The sequence below is a fragment of the Vipera ursinii genome (assembly GCF_947247035.1).
Source record: "Vipera ursinii genome assembly, chromosome: 9".
NCBI lineage: Eukaryota > Metazoa > Chordata > Lepidosauria > Squamata > Viperidae > Vipera > Vipera ursinii.
In genome coordinates, this window is record NC_139523.1 from 14,310,144 (window position 1) to 14,330,954 (window position 20,811).

The following is a 20,811-nucleotide window of genomic DNA, read 5'->3' on the forward strand; positions in this document are numbered from 1 at the left end:
GCGGTGAGGGGTGGCTGTGGCGGTGGGGGGGGGCGGTGGGGGGGCAGCGAAGGTGTGGGACGGAGGAGAAGGGGGTGCATGGCGAGCCGGGGCTGTCTTGGGGGGGGGGGAGGTAGAAGAAGAAGCGTGTTGAGCAGCAGCCGCCGCCGCCTCCCGGTCAGAGGACGGGAGGGGATTATGGGACGACGGAAAACGGTGTGACTCAGTGAGGTGAGCGCGTTGGGATTGAGGAGCGCGCGCGCCAGTGTCGTCGGGGGGGGGGGTGGGGGGGGTGAAGAGAAAGAGAGACGAGGTTGAAAGATTAAAAGGGCGAGCTTCCGCGTTAGCCTCCCGCTCTCTTCCCCTTCCATTTCTATTATCCCTGGTCAGTTGGCTGGCGGGGAGACCGTCTCTCAGATCTTGCATCTTCCCGGGGTTTCTTTTTCTTTTTTGTAATGGCACCAAAGGTAAGAGCGGTGACAGTTTTGAGTTTGCGGGGGGGGGGGAGGAGCCGTCTGCAGTTGTGTAAGCGTTTTGGGGAGGGGGGAGGAAGAGAGAGACAAAGCTGATCAGGTACAGGAAATCTCTTGCGTGCTGAGAGGAGGTGAACGCCGTTCCTTGGAGCTCCTCTTCTTGTTTCTGACAGCAACCTCACGGATTTCAAAATAAAAAATGATAAAGGCCTACTGATAGCCCTGATTAAATATTTCCGTTTAATGTTAATAACTGACGCTAGATTGCTTTAATTGTCATACGTCCTAAATGCAACGTTTTGTTTGTCTCATGCAACGTTTTGTTTGTCTCTTATTTCGGTTCTATATGTTAAAGGGGGGGGGGGATTTTGTCTTATTGTAATTTAGCTTGATTTCTTTTTGTTGTAAGTTTTTCTAAAGGTCTAAGGATCCTATACCAGATGTAAGATTTTGAAAAAACACCTTTAAAGTTGTTCAATGAGATAACAGTATGAATTCTTTTTCATTTATGATAAATTTATGGTAAATAGGATAGGTGATTCTTTAAGCAAGATTGTGATAGTTGTACAAACTTTAACGTTGAGATGGTATAGGGAACTGCAACCAAGTTATATTTTGTGATTGGTTTTCTTGCATTTACAAGTATTGTTTTCATTGCAAAACCATACGTTGGTTACTGTAATAGAAACTATTCAGTTAAAAAGTACCCAGATCACTTTTAAAAAAAGCTAGTAAGTTTTCACTTAGCTATGGTTGCCTTAAATTCAGTTTGATGAACCACTGCATGTATTAGCCAAACCTGGTTGAACTTGGCTGCTCTCAGAAAGTTAAGCAAAGTTAGTACTTAAATGGAGAAATGCCATAACCTGGGAAGTATAAAAATCCCAGATAAAGTCAGTGACAAACCACTGGTAGTTACCAAAGGTCGTGAAATGTTTTGTGGAGTCACCAAGGTTTAAGCTTGTATACCTATGTATTGCAAATGATTTTGGGCACAGGATTGGTTATGTTAATATAATAGTAAATAGTTAAAGTACTTCAGTTGCTTTGTGTTGTTTGTAGAAATGTTAACCCCACTGGATATACTATTATTTAGCTGTTATTATCTAATAAATATTCCAGAACTGAAAGAAGCTTCTTGGATTAGAAGCAAAATGTCTTCATGGAAAAAACAGTCCAGTTGCCTTTTGAAAAGCATCTTTGGGACAACCATGATCTGGATGACTGAGAATCTCCATAAACGTTCCAGTCAAATGTTAAGAGCATAATATGATTTGTAGCTTTCACTTTACTATATGCCTTGAACACATTTCACTTATGTTGGATTTAAAGCTTATTCTTAAATAATTTAACCTTAATTTGGTGAAGTATTTCAATTCTGATTTCAGGAAAGATTCCCCTCCCCAAACAGTCAGTGGGTAAAAAAAATTACCCAGTTTGTCTTAAGTTCACTGGCAGTGTTATCAGTTGTGGCAGCTGTCAGAGTTTTGTTTAATGATGTAATTCTGGGTTAATAAGAGAATTCCAACTATAGTCTTTCAACACTACAACTGTATGCTAGTAGATGATTCAATATTGATTAGGCCTAACCTTTTATAAACAACTTTATGAGGCTTTGAATGTCATAAATATAAAATTAGGAGAACCGGAATAAGTTTAAACAGATGAGGGATAAGTAAATATATGGTGCTTGTTATGAGTAACTTATCCTTCAAGGTAACTTATTTGTTATGTGTACTTTAATACTCTTTTGAAGATACCAGTAAGAAATTGCATAATTAAGGAACTGTGTAAAAATACTTTTTTTTCTTACTATAAGGTACTAGGGCAGGGGTGTCAAACTCTCAATGTCACATGCTGTATCGTGACTTTTTTTACATTGCTGGCAATGGGGTGGGCGTGGTTTCACCATGACGCATCCGGCCCTGTACTAGGTCATTCCAAATTCAGAGGCAGCAATATGAAAAAAAATCTCATATCTTCCAGGACAATGAGAGCTACTTAAAATTCTTTGCCAAAGACACAAATGATAGAGTTGGACTTGATAGCATTTAATCTTAACAGATGATGACTACTATGAAATACAACTTAGTTGCATTTGTTCATGCTCTAATAACATATTTTGACTATTTCAGTGTGTTACAGTAGGTAATTGGAGAGCATCTGAAAACTTCATTTGCTACAAACTGGCTTTCTAACTGGAGCAGAATACAGTGATCAAGTCACTCCAATATTTACACTTTGGTACTGGTTGTCAAATTATTTACCAGATTTGATTGAATGTATTGGTTGTAATCTTTAAAGTATTTGCTCCCCTTAGGAACATACTACTTGCCAGCTCCTTTTAGAAAGGGTGTCAAGTTACACCTTTAATATAGGTTGTCCTCAACTAAGCAAGAAAATTGTTAAGTTAATCATGTTTCCCATTTTACAACCTTTCTTGTACAGGTGTTAACTAGGTTAAGTTAGTAATGCAGCTGTTAAAGTAAATCTGGCTTCCCCATTGATTTTGTATGTCAGAAGATTGTAAAAGGTGATCACATGACTCTGGGACACTGCAGCCATCATAAATACATGCTAGTTGCCAAGGACCTAAATTTTGATCACATGACCATGGGAATGCAGCAGTGATCGTCTGTATAAAAATGGTCATAGGATACTTTTTCCAGTGCTATTGTAACTTTGGTCATTAAACAAATGGTTGTAGGTTGAGGACTACCTTTACATATTTTCATATATCTGGTATTGGTTTTTCATGGCCCCATGTTTTTAATTACTAGATTGTAGTTGCGGATTTATATTAACTTTTTGATACATCACATTAGCAATTTGAAGAAAGTAGTATTGAATTTAAGTCACATTGATTTTCAATCTCAGTACCAGTTTTTTTGATGAGTGCCTTACTCAGATTGTGGTCAGGGGTATTGGAATGTTTCAGGCATACACTTAACTCATATACTTCAGTGCAACTTGTCTGAGAGTTAACTTACATGTTTGACATGATGTTGCCACTGCCTCATGCATTATTCTTAGCACATGCGTTTTCCCTTCAATGTATGTATTTCTTATCAAGTCTTTGGAGAGCTGATGGGCTACCTATCTAAAAGAAGCAGTAATGTTAAAACAGCTTTCTAAGCAAACAGTTTGTAAAATTTCTAGTACTAGAGCAGGGGTGTCAAACTGCCTGCACATGGGCCGGATGTGTCACACGGAAGCTGCGCCCACCCTAGCTCCAACAAGGGGAGAAAAGTCACAATATGTTGCGACGCATCACGTGACACGGTGAGTTTGATACCCCTGTACTAGAGGAAACAAACTGGTAATCTATGAGGAAATAACACTTTATTATTCTGGTGAAATGGAAATAAAGGGTTAACTGCTACTCATTAGGCAAGCAGGCAAAATGCTAAGGGAACTCGAGTACAGTTGACTATTTGATATAATAAGGGGAAAAAGGAGATAACCAGTATAATTCTATAAATAAGCAGAGAGAGGTTTTGTTTGTAAAACTCTTAAAACTATATATTCTGAATTTCATACAAGGTTATTGTTGAATGGAATTTTAATTATTCATAATCATATGGCTCTCTGGCAAAATGAAAGGCAGAATATAATTCAGTTCTCCCCTTAAAAATAAGATACTATGTTATCAGGAAACAAGGTGATAAAGAGAGGAAGTAAATTTAGTCTAGAGCATCTGTATGTTTGTCATTTTGGGATGCTGGCACTGAGATTTTCAAGTGTATTCTCAAAATAAACTTATATGAAGAGACCTGATTCATAAAATTACCAAAAGTCGGACAAGACTAAATAGGTAACAGCATAATCATCTGTGTACTTAAGACCTTACTGAAGAAAAGAGTTCTGAGCTGTGAAGTTTGTTTGCTTCGTTATTAAACTTGTTACTTATTGCAAGCAACACTGGCTTACAGCATCTTCTGCAACCGTTTAAATTCTTTTCTATGATATCAAGAGCAAACTTTAAATATCTCCTTCATTATGCAAATGTTATTAAAAGTGGATATAAATGATATCTAATATTTATATTAGAAAGATTAGTGAATACTGGCCCATTGTCACCATAAGAAATGGTAGAAGATTTTAAAAATCTGAATTATAGAAAGTAGTTTATGGAAAAATTATTTAACAATGCTTTGTTATGAAATGGGAAGGATAACTGAACAGCTCAGACCATTGATACAATAATTTTATCAGTGCGAAATCACTTAACAAGTAGTACTTGACTTACAAATCATTCATCTAGCAACTGTTCAAAGTTACAATAGCGCTGAAATAAGTGACATACAACTGTCGCAGCATCCCCACAGTTATGTGATTGGGACTGGATGCTTGACAACCAACTTGCATTTATGATAGTTGCAGCATCCTGGGTTCACATGATCTCCATTTGTATCTGCTGCAGTCACATGATGCTTGCTTAGCAACTGCACTGTTTAACAAATTTTCTAGTTCCACTTTTTGTAAGTTGAGGACTACTTGTAGTCATTTCAGTTATCTTAAAAGCTTATACAGTTCAGGGGTTAATATCTTTGTTTCATAGACTACTTTATATCTGCCAAATTATAGCCCTTTTTGTGTAATACAAAACTAATAGTCTTGCTATTAGCAATTAATCTTGTTTGTGTGTTGATCATTTGTCTATATTTTATGCTTGTAGATTAACTGCCTAGTCATTGTAAGGTTAAAGTTTCAAACTACCGTATATTCTAGGAAATACAGTTGGGAACAGAATTTCTGTTGCTAAGCAAGGCAATTGTTAAGTGAGTTGTGCCTGATTTTATGACCCTTTTGACACAATTGTTAAATGAATCAGTGCAGTTGCTAGGTGAATCATACGATTGTTAAGTGAATCCTGCTCCTGCCATTAACTTTGCTTATTAGAAGCCAGCTGGGAATTTCACAAATAGTGATCACATGACCTCTCTTAAGTGTTATATTAGACATTAAATAGCTATAAATAAGTGTTTAATAGAGCCTGATAACTGAATAATAGAAATGTTTTTGTGTTCTATAAATACATTGATTAAATCTTTATAGAGAGCCAGTTTAATGTCGTGGTTAAGGCATCAGGCTAGAAACTGGGAGATGTGAGTTCTAGTTCTGCCTTAGACACAAAGCCAGCGACTTTGGGCTAGTCATTTTCTCAAGACTAGGAAAGAGGCAAACTACTTCTTAAAAACCTTGCCAAGAAAACCACAGGAACTTGTCTAGACAGTCTCCAAGAATCGGACACAATCGGAAGAAAAAAAAACCTTTGTATTACTATTGTACATTTTCTTTGTAAATTATCAGCTTCCAAAGATAAACGTAATTGTGTTGCTTCATCAGTAACGGGTGTGGTCTAACATTTCAAAGGTTAGGTATATTTTTACTTCCTATTGTCTTTGCTACATTAACTGTCACGTTTAATACTCAAGAGGCCAGTTTTCCAAATACAGTTTTCTAATGAAAAGAAAAAAATTGCCCTAGCTAAACATAAAATTTGTTTATGAATATTTATAAACATCAAAACCCTTGTGGTCATCACTGGAGGCTTTTAAGAAGTGACTGGACAGCCATGTGTCTCTTGCTTGACAGGGGGTTGGACTAGAAGACTTTCAAGGTCCCTTCCCACTCTGTTACTCTGAACATTCTGAATCTTAATTCAATAGAACGTGTTTAAGTTAATTAACCTGAGTGACAACTAGACAACAGATGAAGATGCTTTCATTGTAGCATAGCTGGAGAAAAATTATATAGTGGCAGTATGTGCTATTGAATATAAAATGGCTCAATTCTGATTGGATTACTTTTGATAAGCATTTTTTTATCCTTTAAGAACCACAGAATCTTTATTTTCTTGAATAGATCTGTACAGTAGTAAAAAAACACCATTATATTTTGCTATATTAAATATACAGTATTACACTACCAGAGATGTTCAATATTTGATAGATGAGTATTTATAATATATAATGAAGGAAGTGTAATAGAATAACTGGCGGGAGCCAGTATTTTATTGAGACATTCTTCATTAACCTGATTTGTATTTAAAAAAATCTCAAAATGGAGAATTCAGAAGAGTAAGAAGAGAAATACACTACAGTGAACAACCTCCATCAAACCAAAGTTTACACTATCAAAACCTAGCATCTTGGCTACTAAGTGTGGCATGAATATGGTATCTAAGAGAATTTATTCTAGACTGAGCTACTATTATATTAATATTATTAATAGGGGTCTTGACTGATGTTGGAGTGAAACTGAGGAACATAACACCACAAATAGAGCAAAAATATTTCTTCAGATTTAAGAGCAATTTGCTTTCCACCTCTTTACATTAGCATCATTCATTCCATAATTTAAATAATTATTTCCCATTTTAAAATCTGAAAAGCAACTTTTTAATCTTATTTTAATTTCAAAATAGAAAAGAAAAGAGCCCTTTGATATGGTTTAGGAGGTTTAAAGTTCAGAAAAAAGTACAATAAGGATATACAGGTAGTCCTCGACTTATGACCACAATTGACCCTAAAATTTATGTTGCTAAGTGAAAAAATTGTTACGTGAGTTTTACCCCATTTATGACTTTTCTTTGCCTCATTGGTTAAGTGAATCACTGCAGTTAAGTTGGTAACACGGTTGTTAAATGTATCTGGCTTCCCCATTGACTTTGCTTGTAAGAGGTTTACTAAAGGTAATCACATGAACCCAGGACACTGCAACTGTCATAAATATGAACCAGTTGTCAAGCATCTTAACGTAAATCACATGACCATGAGAATGATGCAGTGGTCATAAGTGTGAAAAATGGTTAAGGCCACTTTTCAGTGCCATTGGTCACTAAATGGTCTGTTGTAAGTCGAGTACCTGCAGTAAAATAGTTGTGCATGCCTCTGTATCTTTCAGGATTTTTCCTTGCGTTTATTTGGAAAATGTTGTGATATAATGTAATTCTCAGTAAACCATGGAGACATTCATTCACTTAATTGAAACCTTAGGTGGAGTTTGTTTGAAAGATACATATCTCACTAATATACCAGTATAAACAACTCTGCAAACAAACATTGTTGTCTTGTGTCCATATTTAAAATGGGAAATATCCCTCCTCCTGGGGATTATGTTGTTTACTTTTTTGAAAAAACAATTATGGCCTTAGCTGCACGTAAGCATATATCTGGTTCTCCACTTCAAAGTTTGAGTGGTAGAGGGATTTGTAAAAACATTCTATTTTGGCTGGTATTCTCCCAAGTTGTTTTGGCATATAGCCCAAAGTATAACTCAGTTTCTCAGTTTTGCACAATATAAACATATTTGTATTAAACACAAGGTGAAAGGGAAGGAGTCAGCATTACAGCTATGGTTGTGTTAGACAGGATAGTATTCCAGAAATGGTTTTTAGCTTCTACATTCCTATGTAATTTCTAAAGTATAAACAAACAGCATTCATTCTATACTATTATAGTTCTATATTACTTTCAAACTGCTTTTCATGGAAATCACAGATAGATTATTTAACTATAACATAGAAAAATAAACTTTGGCAACTAATGCAATTGGATGAGGTTGGAATTTTACAGGTCTGAAGAATCAAATTGCAAACATTTTTATTTGAAATAGTTTTAGGACATTGGAATTGAAATCTGCAATGTATTATATAGTAAGTCCTCCAGTTGCATGATATCATGTATGCTTTTACACTAATAAAAATGTCTACTGATTTCAAGGCTAAAATATAAAATTTGAAAATCTACCTTTTTATCCCCATTTAAGTGGCAATAGTTTAGTTAGATGCACATGGAGCTATTTTGTGCCACATCTGGAGAAAAGCTCCAGTTCAGGACTGAAATTTGGACTACATTACAAGACAGCTGCCATCATTATTGAGTTAATATTTGTGAAACTCATAAAAACTCTAAATATTTTATATAGGTAATTACTGTAATTTACATATAACCTTATTTTTCTATATAGTTATGCTAAACATGGTATCACTTGATAAACTAGCCGCTTTCCAACAAAATCCTTTCTTTAGAAACCTGAAAGATAATCTGTTTTCTTCTCTCCCCTGAAATATGTATAGTTTTATATAGGCAGTATTGTAAAGCTCATTAGATTTTAGTAGCACTCAGTATGATGGGATAAAATTACATTGCTTAAAGGCATACAATGTTTGGTAAAGGGAAAAAAAGGGTTGGGTTTTGTTTAGCTTTGCATATTTTTTAGCTTTTATTGTTTGAAGCTCTTCTGTAGAACAAAATGAGAAATAGAGTAGTTGATAGAATGTATTCAGATATTTTCTCTCCTGTTTTGTGGAACCACTTTCTGCCTTCTGCCTTAATAGCTTTGATCCAAAAAATGTTTTCTAGGCAGGTCTAGACCTCTTATGACACATAGTAAAGGTGTCCATGAATTTCCACTTCAGTAGCTGCAGAGGCCAATATAATGCTTAATCTTTTTAGATTTTTAAGAGCCTTCAGACTAAGATATGGAAGTGAAAGAACACCTGATGTCTCATTCTAACCTCCATAACAAGATACTAAAGCAAAGAGGCAGCCAGGTAGATATGCCTTGTTTTGAGGGATGATTTCTCAGAATAAAGTATTGTGGAAAGAATATGTCGTTACCTGCTATTCATCAAATCAGTAGAAATAGTCTTCCTTACTTTCTCCCTGGACAAATACAATAAATTCTTAAGTCATTGATTACCTGTTTTGATGAACTCTAATATACCTAATACTTCCCAAGGTTTGATAAACTTGTTTGGCATTTGTTTATTCACAAATGGCTACTCTCCTTTCACTTTCTTGATTCTGTTGTATTTTCATATCACATTTTGATCTGGACTTGAAGCTTGAGTGTGATTTTTTTAAATAATATCAATTACTATAATTTCTCCCCATCTACCTAGTGTATTTGAGTCTAATAGGAAAGAAGATGAAGGAAATCTGCATTTCTTGTTCTTTTAGATATATTGATATGTATTTCTTCCAGAGACATAATTATCTTGGCTTTTCCCCTCTATCAAAGTTAGCAGGAAGAGGAAAGTAAAGACAGAAATAAGATGGTCAGAAATATGTGCTTTTGTTGTATAACATTACCACCCAAACCTGATTTTATTATAGGTAACATAATTCAGTGTGTGGCAAGAAATAGTGGGTTTTGTAATACTGAACATCCAATTTACATGCCTTTGATTATGGCTCTTCACTGTACTGTTAGTATACTCATTTGCCTAGGTGTTAGTGAACCATCTTCAAGTAGACTGTTTTGTTTTATAAGTAAGAAGCATTCAGAAAACCTTGAGAGTAATCCATATAGTATACAACAAACCTCTCAAAGTTAATTTTGGCAATCTTGCTTAAGTCTTCAGTTTTAAAATTTTGCATTGGATTTTATTTTTTGTACCTGATAAACTGAATATTGTAATTACAAAGAATTCACATCCAGTACATTAAAAATATAGTCGACACCTCAACTTACTGAAATGATGCATTGGAAAAGAATTTTTATGAATTATAAATGTTAGTATTTTTTTCCTGGATCCTGCTTTGTATTAGTATTTCATGTCTTCAATTTTTTTTTCTGCCACTAGCAACATGACAACTGAAAAGAGTTTAGTGGCAGATTCTGAGACTCCTAAACAGCAGCTCCCAAAAGAGGAGGAGGTGGTTGCTGAACCTGGTCCCCAGGAATATCTTCTGGAGAAAGCACCCGAGGGGGACAATCCATCCAAGAAGAAGCTGAAAGCATCCAATGGTGACACACCCACCCGAGAGGATCAGAGTAAGAACAAAGAATGCAGTTCTGAAACTCGTGGCCTGTCACGCTTATTTTCATCACTCCTCAAGAGGCCCAAATCTCAGGTATCAGAGGAAGAAGGCAACGGGGCAGGAACAAAAGAACCTGGTGAAGAACACCAGAAAGAGGCTGATATAGAAGTTGATCTTGATGAAGAGATTTTGCTGAAAGCCCCAATAGCAGCTCCTGAACCGGAACTTAGGACTGATCCATCTTTAGATCTTCACTCACTCAGCAGTGCAGAAACTCAGGTAAATATCATGTAAATGTAATACGTTCCAGCTGCTTAGATTTCTAGGGAGATTCCTCTTAATATTCTTCATATGACCTTAATTTAATATAGTTTATTTAGTAATTTAGTTTAATATAAATAAAACAGAACATATTTTTATGGGGACTTTCATGAGTTTTATTCCCAGGAAAATATAAATGCTCTATTACACTAATATTGAAACTGCTGTACTGCCTTCCAATTCCAATTCAAGGAATTAACAGGGCCTTCCAGTCCCAATTCAGGGTGCACAAAGTGTCACAAAGCTTGTGTCAAAGATACTTGCAGTTGTCCCCATCCTGTCTTAAATTCTGGCACGGATATGTCTAACATCCGCAAAATGTCTGCTTTTCCAGTGATCGAGCCATAATTGAAAACAAACTGCCTTTTGAGTTGAGGCATGCTGCTCATTTGCATACGGATTTTAGATACTTTTTATGGTGCTGCTTTATGGTTTTTACTGATTATGTGGGTGCCACTTAGAGACATTTGGCAGTAGGCAGCATGTACATTTGTAAAATAATTAGTCCATATTTTACAACTTTATTTTGAAGAAGTTTGTTTAGGTTCAAGTTGTGAAATGTTTCACATCTTTAAGGTGTAATTTATGGAACAAGGTATTTTGTTACATTTTAAATTATATTGGAAAAGCTATATAATGGCATTTAAGTTTAATACATGTACATGCATGCGTGCACGCACATGCACACACAAACACATATCAATCAGCTAAAGAGTTTCCTGGTTTTAAAATGTTTTACTTGTGAAGTATTTTAAGTAATAAAGATTTATAAAATACTAATATAAACACATAGGAAAATGTTTTATTTATGTTAGAATATTTTAATGATTTCAGCCTGCTCAAGAGGATAGGAGAGAAGATCAGGACCAAGATCTAGAGGACATAAATCTTGAAATTAAGGAAGAAAAAGAACAGGTGGAGTGTTCCAATACAGGTGAAAAAAAAGAAAACAAGGGAAAGGTGGAAAAAGAATTAAAGAGTGCTTCCAAAACTGTAAGAAGACCCCGGAATAGCATGCATTGCAAGATTACCTTACTGGATGATACAATTTTTGAGTGTTCGGTGGATGTAAGTATATTTATATATTACTGATTGTTTTTCTGAATTGTAACTATTATGGAGGGGGGGAGAGGAGAATGTGATTGGCCTGATCCAGTGTATCTTTTTGAAATGATATAACACCCTATTTTTCCCTATAGTAGCCTAAACAAATCCACCCTATCTTTAAATTACAAAGTTCATTTTTTAAAAAATTGTATTGATAAAATAACTGTTTGGAGGAGCCACTATTTTATAATTTGCCCCAGGAATTTGGTTAATTTTTTTTAGCAATCAGTGGCTTTTTATGTTTAATATGTTGGGAATGAATGACATCGGGTGTAAGGCAAAGTGACTTAATATTGGTATGGAAGGAACTGATTGGAACATACTACAGACGTCTTTGAGCCTAGCTAAAAACATAGTTGTTGCACCTTTAAAGCTACGGATAACAGAAGTTGCATATGATACACTACCTTGTCCCTTTTGCTTGACTGTTGCACAGATTGGGAATTAAGTATTACTGTTCTTTTTAAAAGTTCATTGATATTTTGAGTCACTAATTAAATCTAAATGCATATTTATGGCCAGGTTTTCTGTATTTCTATAGCTGATTGAGCAAAGTCATTGTTTTAATTGACTTTACATGTTTTAGTTAGTGTATGAATGTTACATTATTATATAGTGGTATTAAAAATAGTGCTATTAATATTATTTTACCATTACTTTATGTGTCTGTACCTTTGAAGTGTAATCTTTAATTCTACATGTAGAGAATGGAAGTTGAACAAAAACGCCAATTTGGAGATTCTTTTTTCATATGGGAGGCTCAGTGGTAAAATCGTGATTTCACTGTCTTACATTCCATCTGTATCATCTTTGATTAAAGATCCTAGGTTGAAGTCCTTGGAGAACTGCTACTAGCAGAGAAGACAACAGGCTGATTATATAAAGCAGCTTTTTATATCCTTTCAGCCTGACATCTGTTTGTGAGCTGGGAGGGAAAGGCTTGCTGATGCTTGAAAGAAAAAAAACCACCCATCAGTGCCTCAAGGAATGCTCCTATATTGATTTATAACCTTTAGACTGTAGTGGAAACTTACAGTTTGGCCATCAGCCAAAATCAGGTTTATGAAATTGTGGAGAAATACAGATGAAATAAACCACCCATAATTCAACTATCTGTTGTTCTGTCCATTTAACTAATTTTTTAGTATCAAGTGATTACTACAACTTCCATGGGTTTGTTAAAAATAGGCTGTGCCAAATAAGTCATTTTTATTTGCCTTGCCAGTTTACAGTGTTAGGTGACTCCTGCAGAGTTGCAGCATCCTGGGGTCATGTGCTTACCATTTGCAATGTACTGATGGCTTCTCCAATGACTACTTCTTAGAAGTTAGTAATGAAGATAATCACTGCTGGTCCCATGACTGTGGGAAGGTGTGATCCTCATAATTGCAAGTAGGTCGCAACTGCCCAAATTGTCCCATGACCAGTGGAACACTGTGGCAGCCTGGTTGCAGCTATGAGGACCTGCCATAAATGACCCTTGTTCAATGCCATCATCACTTTGAATGGTCGTTGAACAAGTGATTGTTCAATGCGGACTACCTATAGATGGAGTGTGCTTGGACTTCAGTAAGGCATTTAATAACATTAATGATGTATATATTGGCTGCCTATCTTACCACAGGGTAACTCACTTCAAGATTCACAATTGGTTAAATATCTGTACCTAATATGTGAAGAAAGGTATGCGAATTTAGGAGAATTGCTAACATTTCAGAAGATAGCTTCAAGGTTCAGAAGGAACTATACACTTGAATATTGGCCCCTGTCCAACAAATGCTGTTCAGTGATGAAAAATGTAAGGTTCTGAACCTTAGGTAAAGAAAACAGGTACAAATGGGTGGTACTTGGCCAAACAATAGTATTTGTGAGCAGCATTTGAATGTCTTGGTAGACCATAAATTAAGCATGAGCCAAAAGAGCCATGTAGTCTTGCGTGGCATTAACAGAATTATAATGTCAAGATCATAGAATTGATTATTCCACTCTGCATTTACACTGGTCAGACTGCACCAGTGTGGTGTAGATGAAATTACAATTCCCGTAACTTTTGACGTGGTCAGACTGCATTTAAATTACTGCTTTAATTTTTTGTCACTACAAGGCAAGATGAATGCTAAGGAACTAGAATACAGAGAAAAGCAGCAAAGATAGTCACAGGCTTAGACACTGTATTATAAGAATTGGATATGTTTAGTTTAAAGAAGAGGAGTCTAAGGAAACATAACTGCAACCTTCCAATACTTTAAATAACTATCCCAGGGAAGAGAGTATAGATAGTAAATGATGAACAGCTTTTATCAAAGAAAGACTTGAGTCTCAAGTATGCTTGTATGCCCATTCATGAAATATTTATTCATTCATTCATTTATCTCCCCCACCTAGGACCAAAGCTAAAATAAACCTTTACTATAATTATCTGTAATTCTGTATAGAAAAAATGCCAAACTATTTGTATTTTTCTACAGAAACATGTCAAAGGACAAGATCTTCTTAAGAAAGTATGCGATCACCTCAACCTTTTGGAAGAGGACTATTTTGGACTGGCCATATGGGATACCCCAACATCTAAGGTAAGAAAACTTTACACAAAAATATTCTTAATAGGTCATTGGAGGAAATTAATTTGCTTAAATTTGGTGGAATGGTGGGGAAGAACTGAATTTTATTGGGAGAACAGATGATAAAGTGCATGCAACCTGACATTGCTAAATTTGTAGAAATTGGCTCTAACACAGAAAGGTACTAAACTGCATAATTTTGCACATACTGGTAGAAGATCTTCTGGATAGATCAGTACCATGGACAGCACCTGTCCCCAATGGCTTCTGAAATTTCTGAGCAGGCCAATGTACATGCACATACTATATCTACATACATAGATGGAGAGCTTATATAATTGGGGAGGGGGGAGTTGGTAGTTGTGTTTTGCTTTCAACTTGAAAACTGTCCAAAAATTTCCAGGCTTGTAAAATTGGAATTCTGCAACAATTAATATTGATAGTGTGTCTGTGTATTTTATTTTATTTTATTGTTTCTTTATATTTCACTTTATTATTAGAAAATCTTTTAAGATCATCAGGAGTTATGTCAATATCTTGATTATGTTAACATGTTAGTAATATTTGTAATTTTATTCTATTACTATGCTAGCTTTGTGCTGTATTAATGCAGCAATAATACATTTTCACATGATGTTATTTTTCAACATTTCAGATGATAAATATTTACTGTTTTCTTGTAGACATGGTTGGATGCTGCCAAAGAGATAAAAAAGCAGGTTCATGGTAAGTGGATTAAGACTTTTTAATACAGTGATATGTATAAATAAAGACAACTGATATTAGATTCCTCAAACAAGTAGCTGTTAAAAAGGTTCAGGGTGAAATGCCTATGGATCATCCATAGAGTCATCAAAAAGTGATGAAAGGAATCAGCAAATATATTAGTAAGATCTGCTTTGTAGTTTATCAAGTACAGTAGCTTATTTCTTAAAATTCATTCTATTGTCCAGGTAACTTGCAGCTATAATAAACTGTGAGGTCTCACAGCAGGGTGTTGGACTAGATGACCTCCAAGGTCCCTTCCAAATTATTATTATTATTATTATTATTATTATTATTATTATTATTATTATTATTATTTGTAGCTTTGTCGCTGGGTTCACCCATCACAATATACCTGGTTTGTTTATCGTTGGCTTAGCTTATTGTGTGAATGCAACAGTAAAAGGGTGGTGTCGCAAATTGGAGGGGCTGGCTTGCAGACACGGAGCAGGAGCCCAGTCAGAACTTGCTCTCATTCTATCTGGGCAAGTGAGCTGTGAACTAGTCCAAAGAAAGCAGAAGAAATATAGTTTTAGAACAAGCCTAGAGCATGAAGTATTAGAACTCTAATTTTATGTGCACCAAGCCATGATTTCCATGCGCAAAGCTGGGTTTCTATCAGTACACATTTTTGCTGTGCCAGCTTTATACCCTTGCATTTTATTGAAGGAAACTAAAAGTTTGTATTAATCATACATTTTGAATGTATAAGCTTGGATTTATATATTAGCTAGTACTTACAACAGTGTTCTGTAATAGACAGTCCTGTTTGGCACTCTACTTGCTTGGGATCAATTATTTCCTCATTTACTATCCAGATATAGACTCTGGTGTATAGATACCTAGCATATAATTTGCTATTGATATTCAGTAGGCTAATTAACCTATAATTAGGTGAGTCAGTCTTGTCATGCTTTTTTACATGAAACAATTATTGTTACCCTCAGTTCTCTGGCATCTTAGCTGTGCAGTTAATATATGAAAAGAGAGAGGCCAGTACTGGTGCCCATCAGAGTTATATTTAATTAACTTGGAAGGAATACAATTACAACCCCAAGCTTTACCACACTTAAGTTGATTAATAATATTTTTTACTTCCTTACATATTACTGGGGGCCGCTGGGATAGAGGGATAAAGCCACATCCATCATGTAGGTGTCGTCGTGAGGATCATAATACAAGGCTTGCAGATAATATATGCAGGTATTGAAGGAAATACACTGCATTTGGGTGGCATCGTAGGAACAATTTGTCATAATATACCAGGGGTCTTTGACTTTGCAGCTTTGATTAGCTGTGACCATTTTTTTTTCCTTCTGAACAAGGGTTTTCCCTCCCTTTTTGAGCAAATGGTACAGTTTTAGTCCCCGAGATGTGGCCTAAAGGTGAAGATGCTCACCTCCCATTTAGAAATTTAAGAGATCAATCCTAGGCAATGACAGATGGCTCTCTATCAGGGTGTAAAGAGAAAATATCTGCTGCGAACACCACATAGGCATCAAGAAGGGCAACCACCCAGTAAACACTCAGTTCCATTCAGTTACCCTGACTCCATTCCAAATAAAGGGATTAGACTAGGGTTGTAAAAAGAAAAAAAAGTACAATTTTAGCAGCAACGTAGCATTTGTTAAACTAATTCTTGGAATGGTGACCCCCTCCAGTTCGGATTGGTCTTTGTTTTCCTTACAAAAGATTGGTGTCTGATTACAAGCCCATGATATACATTTAGTTGACTCCTGAATGTGATTTTATTTAATTTTTAGGAATTGAAGTGATATTATAGCTGGTAAGCATAGGATTAAGATACTATTTTAAGGCAGAGAGATTCTAGGTTTGTTTTATTGTAATTTATTTTTGGTCTATAATACACTGGAGAAATTTTGCTTGGAATGTTTATGTTTATAATGTGTTATTTCCATATCTTCTGAGTGAATTATAGCAAAACTGATGGAAATGAATTCGGTCAAGGAGGAATGGAGATCTTGTGGTTTCCAGATCCCTTTCAGTGTCTGTTAGCTCTTCAGTCAGTTGAAGATAAGAATGATGATTTAATAATTTGCAGACTATAGCAAATTAACCAAAAATCTCACTTAATTTCAGGAGGTCCATGGATTTTCACTTTCAATGTCAAGTTTTATCCTCCAGACCCAGCACAATTAACAGAGGATATAACAAGGTTTGTGATATCATTATATCACTATTTCTTAACCATGACACCTTTAAAGATGTGTGGATTTCAGCTCTTCCCTAACCAGCATGCTGACGGGTATTCTGGGGATTGAAGTCCACACATCTTAAAGTTTCTAAGATTGAGTAAAACTATTCTAAACTAATAGAAAATGCATTTCAAAGATTTACTAGTACGAAAAATAACAAACATAAAATCAAAATACTTGGTTTTGGGTAATGCATATAAAAGATATGTATATAAATATAAATAAATAAAATATATAACAGAAGCCTTAAACTGGTGTTCCTCAATCTGCAAGAAAAGATGTAATGAGGACACAATTATAGGGGAATAGGTAAAACAGTTTAATGTGCCCATCAGTCTTGGAAGACATATATATATGTAGTGTTATTGGTGAACTTGGCTTCATTATACGTGTCCTCCTTTTTTGAGAGAGAATTCTATTTTTGTATTCTGACAATTCATCATCTTCATACAACAGAAGAAAATAATAATATTCTGCTACATAATGCTGATCTTGTGCTTATTCCGTAAGGTAGAAAGTGAGCAACCTTATCTTTTATCACGTGTATGCCAAAAACAAGTAATACTTGGTTTTAGGAAGCTTTCTTTAAAACTCAAATGATTTTCAATCCATCTGGTGGATTTTTTAGTTAGTTGCAAGTGAAGAGGTGCTTTGCTGGGTATTGATGCAATTGAATCTTTGAATTCCTTGGTATGATGTTTGTATTTTGCAGGTATTATTTGTGTCTCCAGCTAAGAAAAGATATTATTAATGGGCGGCTTCCTTGCTCCTTTGCTACGTTAGCTTTGCTGGGTTCCTACACAATCCAGTCTGAGTTAGGGGACTATGATATAGATCTACATGGTGCAGATTATGTCAGTGAATTTAAACTGGCCCCAAACCAGACAAAAGAACTAGAAGACAAGATCACAGAATTGCATAAAACATACAGGCAAGTATTACACCTGTCATTGAACAAGTGTTGTATAACCAATTAAAGTAGTGTGTGTGCATGTGTGTGTAGAAATATGATTATCTTTAAAACATGGATACAGTGGTAATTATTGATTTCACTTAGGTTATAATCTATCATTATAAGTCAAAGTAAATTATTCCTGAAAATTAAAAATTTAAATAAACTTAGTATGTTGGGTGAACTCAACCAACAGTGAACAGGTTTAATTAAATTTCATGGTTCAGTGGACCCAGGACACCTTCTAAGTGCTGCTAAAATGCTATTTTGGCACCTATTTGTTTATAGATCTATGAGTCCAGCTCAGGCTGATATGGAATTTCTTGAGAATGCTAAAAAGCTGTCGATGTATGGAGTTGATCTTCATCAAGCCAAGGTAAGAGAATATATTTGTTTATAATATTTTTATATGTTTGACTTATATATCACACCCAATTGCAACTCTGGTTGGTAAACACAGGATTAAAATCGAACAAACTGAATAAGCAAAATAAGAAAGTAAAAACAAAGTAGTGGTGAGCAAAAGCAAGCCCAATTCCAATAATAATACAAATAAAAACTTACTGCAATAGATTCACCTAACCTCCAGATTCCATGTCTGAGGAAAGGGCCAGATCTTCAAAATTTTTAAAATACTAGCAGGGTTTGGCATTCTCCAAATGTAGGGGTATAGCATTCGAAAGAGCAGGTGCTGTAACAGAGAAAGCTTGCTTTCTGGAACCCACCAGATGGCACTATTTAATAGGCAGGCCCCAGAGTATGGGAGATGGGAAGAATCTGTCTTTTTACACACTCTGAAATCCTGCGCATAATCTAACCATACTAATTCTAGCACCCATCTGCCTATGCTCTTGAGTGTTCTAAAGAATGTAGAGCTAATTCAGAGAAGGATGGTTTCCCAGCTTTGCCAGAAGAGGTAGAGTTGGCCCTTTCCATAATGCTGTTCTGTTTTTATGTTGCTTCATGTACAAGCAGTAAAGTCCAGAATTAAATTTAGGAACTTTCAGAAGGGATTTTGCCCTTAGTGAAAACACTGAAAAATGACTTGACAATTATGAAGAGAACGCTTTTATTTATTTATTTTGGGCGGGGCAGGGGGGATATGCTTGAATGAATGCAAACAATTGTGTCTGAAACTTGTTGGATTTTGTTGGACCAAGGCTAATGTAATAAAAATATGGAACATTTAAGGGAAAACTGTATTTGAAGAGAGCATATTACCAAGGTCAGGATTTTGTCAAGAGAACAGTATATAGAAGAAATTAAAAATAACTAGTGCAGAAGTCATGGATAGGGTCAAGCATTTTTAATGTTTAGGAGACTTCTGATGAGGATGGTGTGTTAGCACATCTCTGAAGAAGCAGAAATGATATCATGACTATGACTAAAGTACTGGTGAATAGACTGGTACTATGGAACCTCCCTGGATAAGGGGAGGATGAGACATAGCCTGATTGAGAGGAAGGAGTAAAAAATTGGTTTGTTTAAAGTTAAACAATGTCCTTATCCTTTCCTTTTTATCTCTTCCACTTTCACTTTTTCTGACTTTAGTTTGTACGATCTTTTATTGTTTTTTTATTTTTTAAAATATTTTTTTTAAATGTTGCAATAAGAACATATGAGTATTATATCCTATTTTCTTTTTTTCATAGGACTTGGAAGGTGTAGACATCACTCTAGGAGTCTGTTCCAGTGGTCTTCTTGTCTACAAAGATAAACTGAGAATCAACCGTTTTCCTTGGCCCAAAGTGTTGAAGATTTCTTACAAGCGCAGTAGCTTTTTTATTAAGATCCGGCCTGGTGAGGTAGGTTATGGGGTAATTTTATTTTCATTCTAATTGAATGTATTTGTCCTATCTTAGAGAAATATTAAGGATAAACTATTTTTCAAATAACAACTTAATCCGGATGCTGAACAAAAATCTATCCACAATCGTGCATATCTTGATGGATTATGACTTCCTTTGATGCTTCTTATAAGGAAATGTCTTTGGGCTTGGGTTGAATAGTGCAGATGGTTTGATATGTGGCTTTGTTGATTAGAAGCTCCTAATTTGTTGTGTTTCATTTTATGTTAGATATACTTCAATCTACTGTATATCAAATGAACATCTCTTGAATGAATTCAGAGTTCTTGCTATAATAAGGATGTGGATATTGCTATTAGTTATATTAGGTTTGAAGAGTAAAAATTCATTTTAGATTCATATATATATGTTCATGATATACATATTTCTATTGATAATAGCATATTTTACCAGTGTAGCTGTGTTGTCAGCATTTAAAAAATGTGTCATCTTGTATTAAAATTTGACCAAGCCATGCTGTGATTTTAATGTAAGATCATATTGCTTTTTTCTGCTTTGGGAAAATGTTTTATAGAAATGGTATTTTTAAACAATTTCAGTTAGGTTTGTATCTATTTTAATTCTAATGAAAGGAGTAACTTTTCATAAGCTATTTGATTCGCTAAATGGTAAAAATGAAGTATTCAGTTTCCTATAACAGCTACTTTATGCAGTCAAACCATTATAGTTTCAATGCAGCCACATAGCTGAAATTTTTAAAAAATGATTGTTAGGGTTTTACTTTGTTTTCTATATTTTTACTTATTTCTTCCCTCCTATTTTTCCCACAACCATTGTGTGAGGTGAGCCAAAAGAG

At 35.2% G+C, this 20,811-nt stretch overlaps 1 protein-coding gene across 14 annotated transcripts in view; it reads left to right on the plus strand.

The window, feature by feature from the left end:
• The window catches only part of EPB41 (erythrocyte membrane protein band 4.1), a 98,276-nt gene that overhangs the window by 39,554 nt on the left and 37,911 nt on the right, over positions 1-20,811 (plus strand). For 13 of the 14 annotated variants that reach the window (XM_083369066.1, XM_083369067.1, XM_083369054.1 and 10 more), the window contains exons 2-9: positions 10,048-10,504; positions 11,381-11,614; positions 14,122-14,226; positions 14,898-14,940; positions 17,080-17,155; positions 17,908-18,126; positions 18,436-18,523; positions 19,800-19,952. In XM_083369066.1, coding sequence (XP_083225192.1) covers positions 10,048-10,504; positions 11,381-11,614; positions 14,122-14,226; positions 14,898-14,940; positions 17,080-17,155; positions 17,908-18,126; positions 18,436-18,523; positions 19,800-19,952 — 1,375 coding nt within the window. The remainder of the gene's footprint in view (positions 1-10,047; positions 10,505-11,380; positions 11,615-14,121; positions 14,227-14,897; positions 14,941-17,079; positions 17,156-17,907; positions 18,127-18,435; positions 18,524-19,799; positions 19,953-20,811) is intronic. The other variant, XM_083369057.1, reaches the window with a different exon arrangement.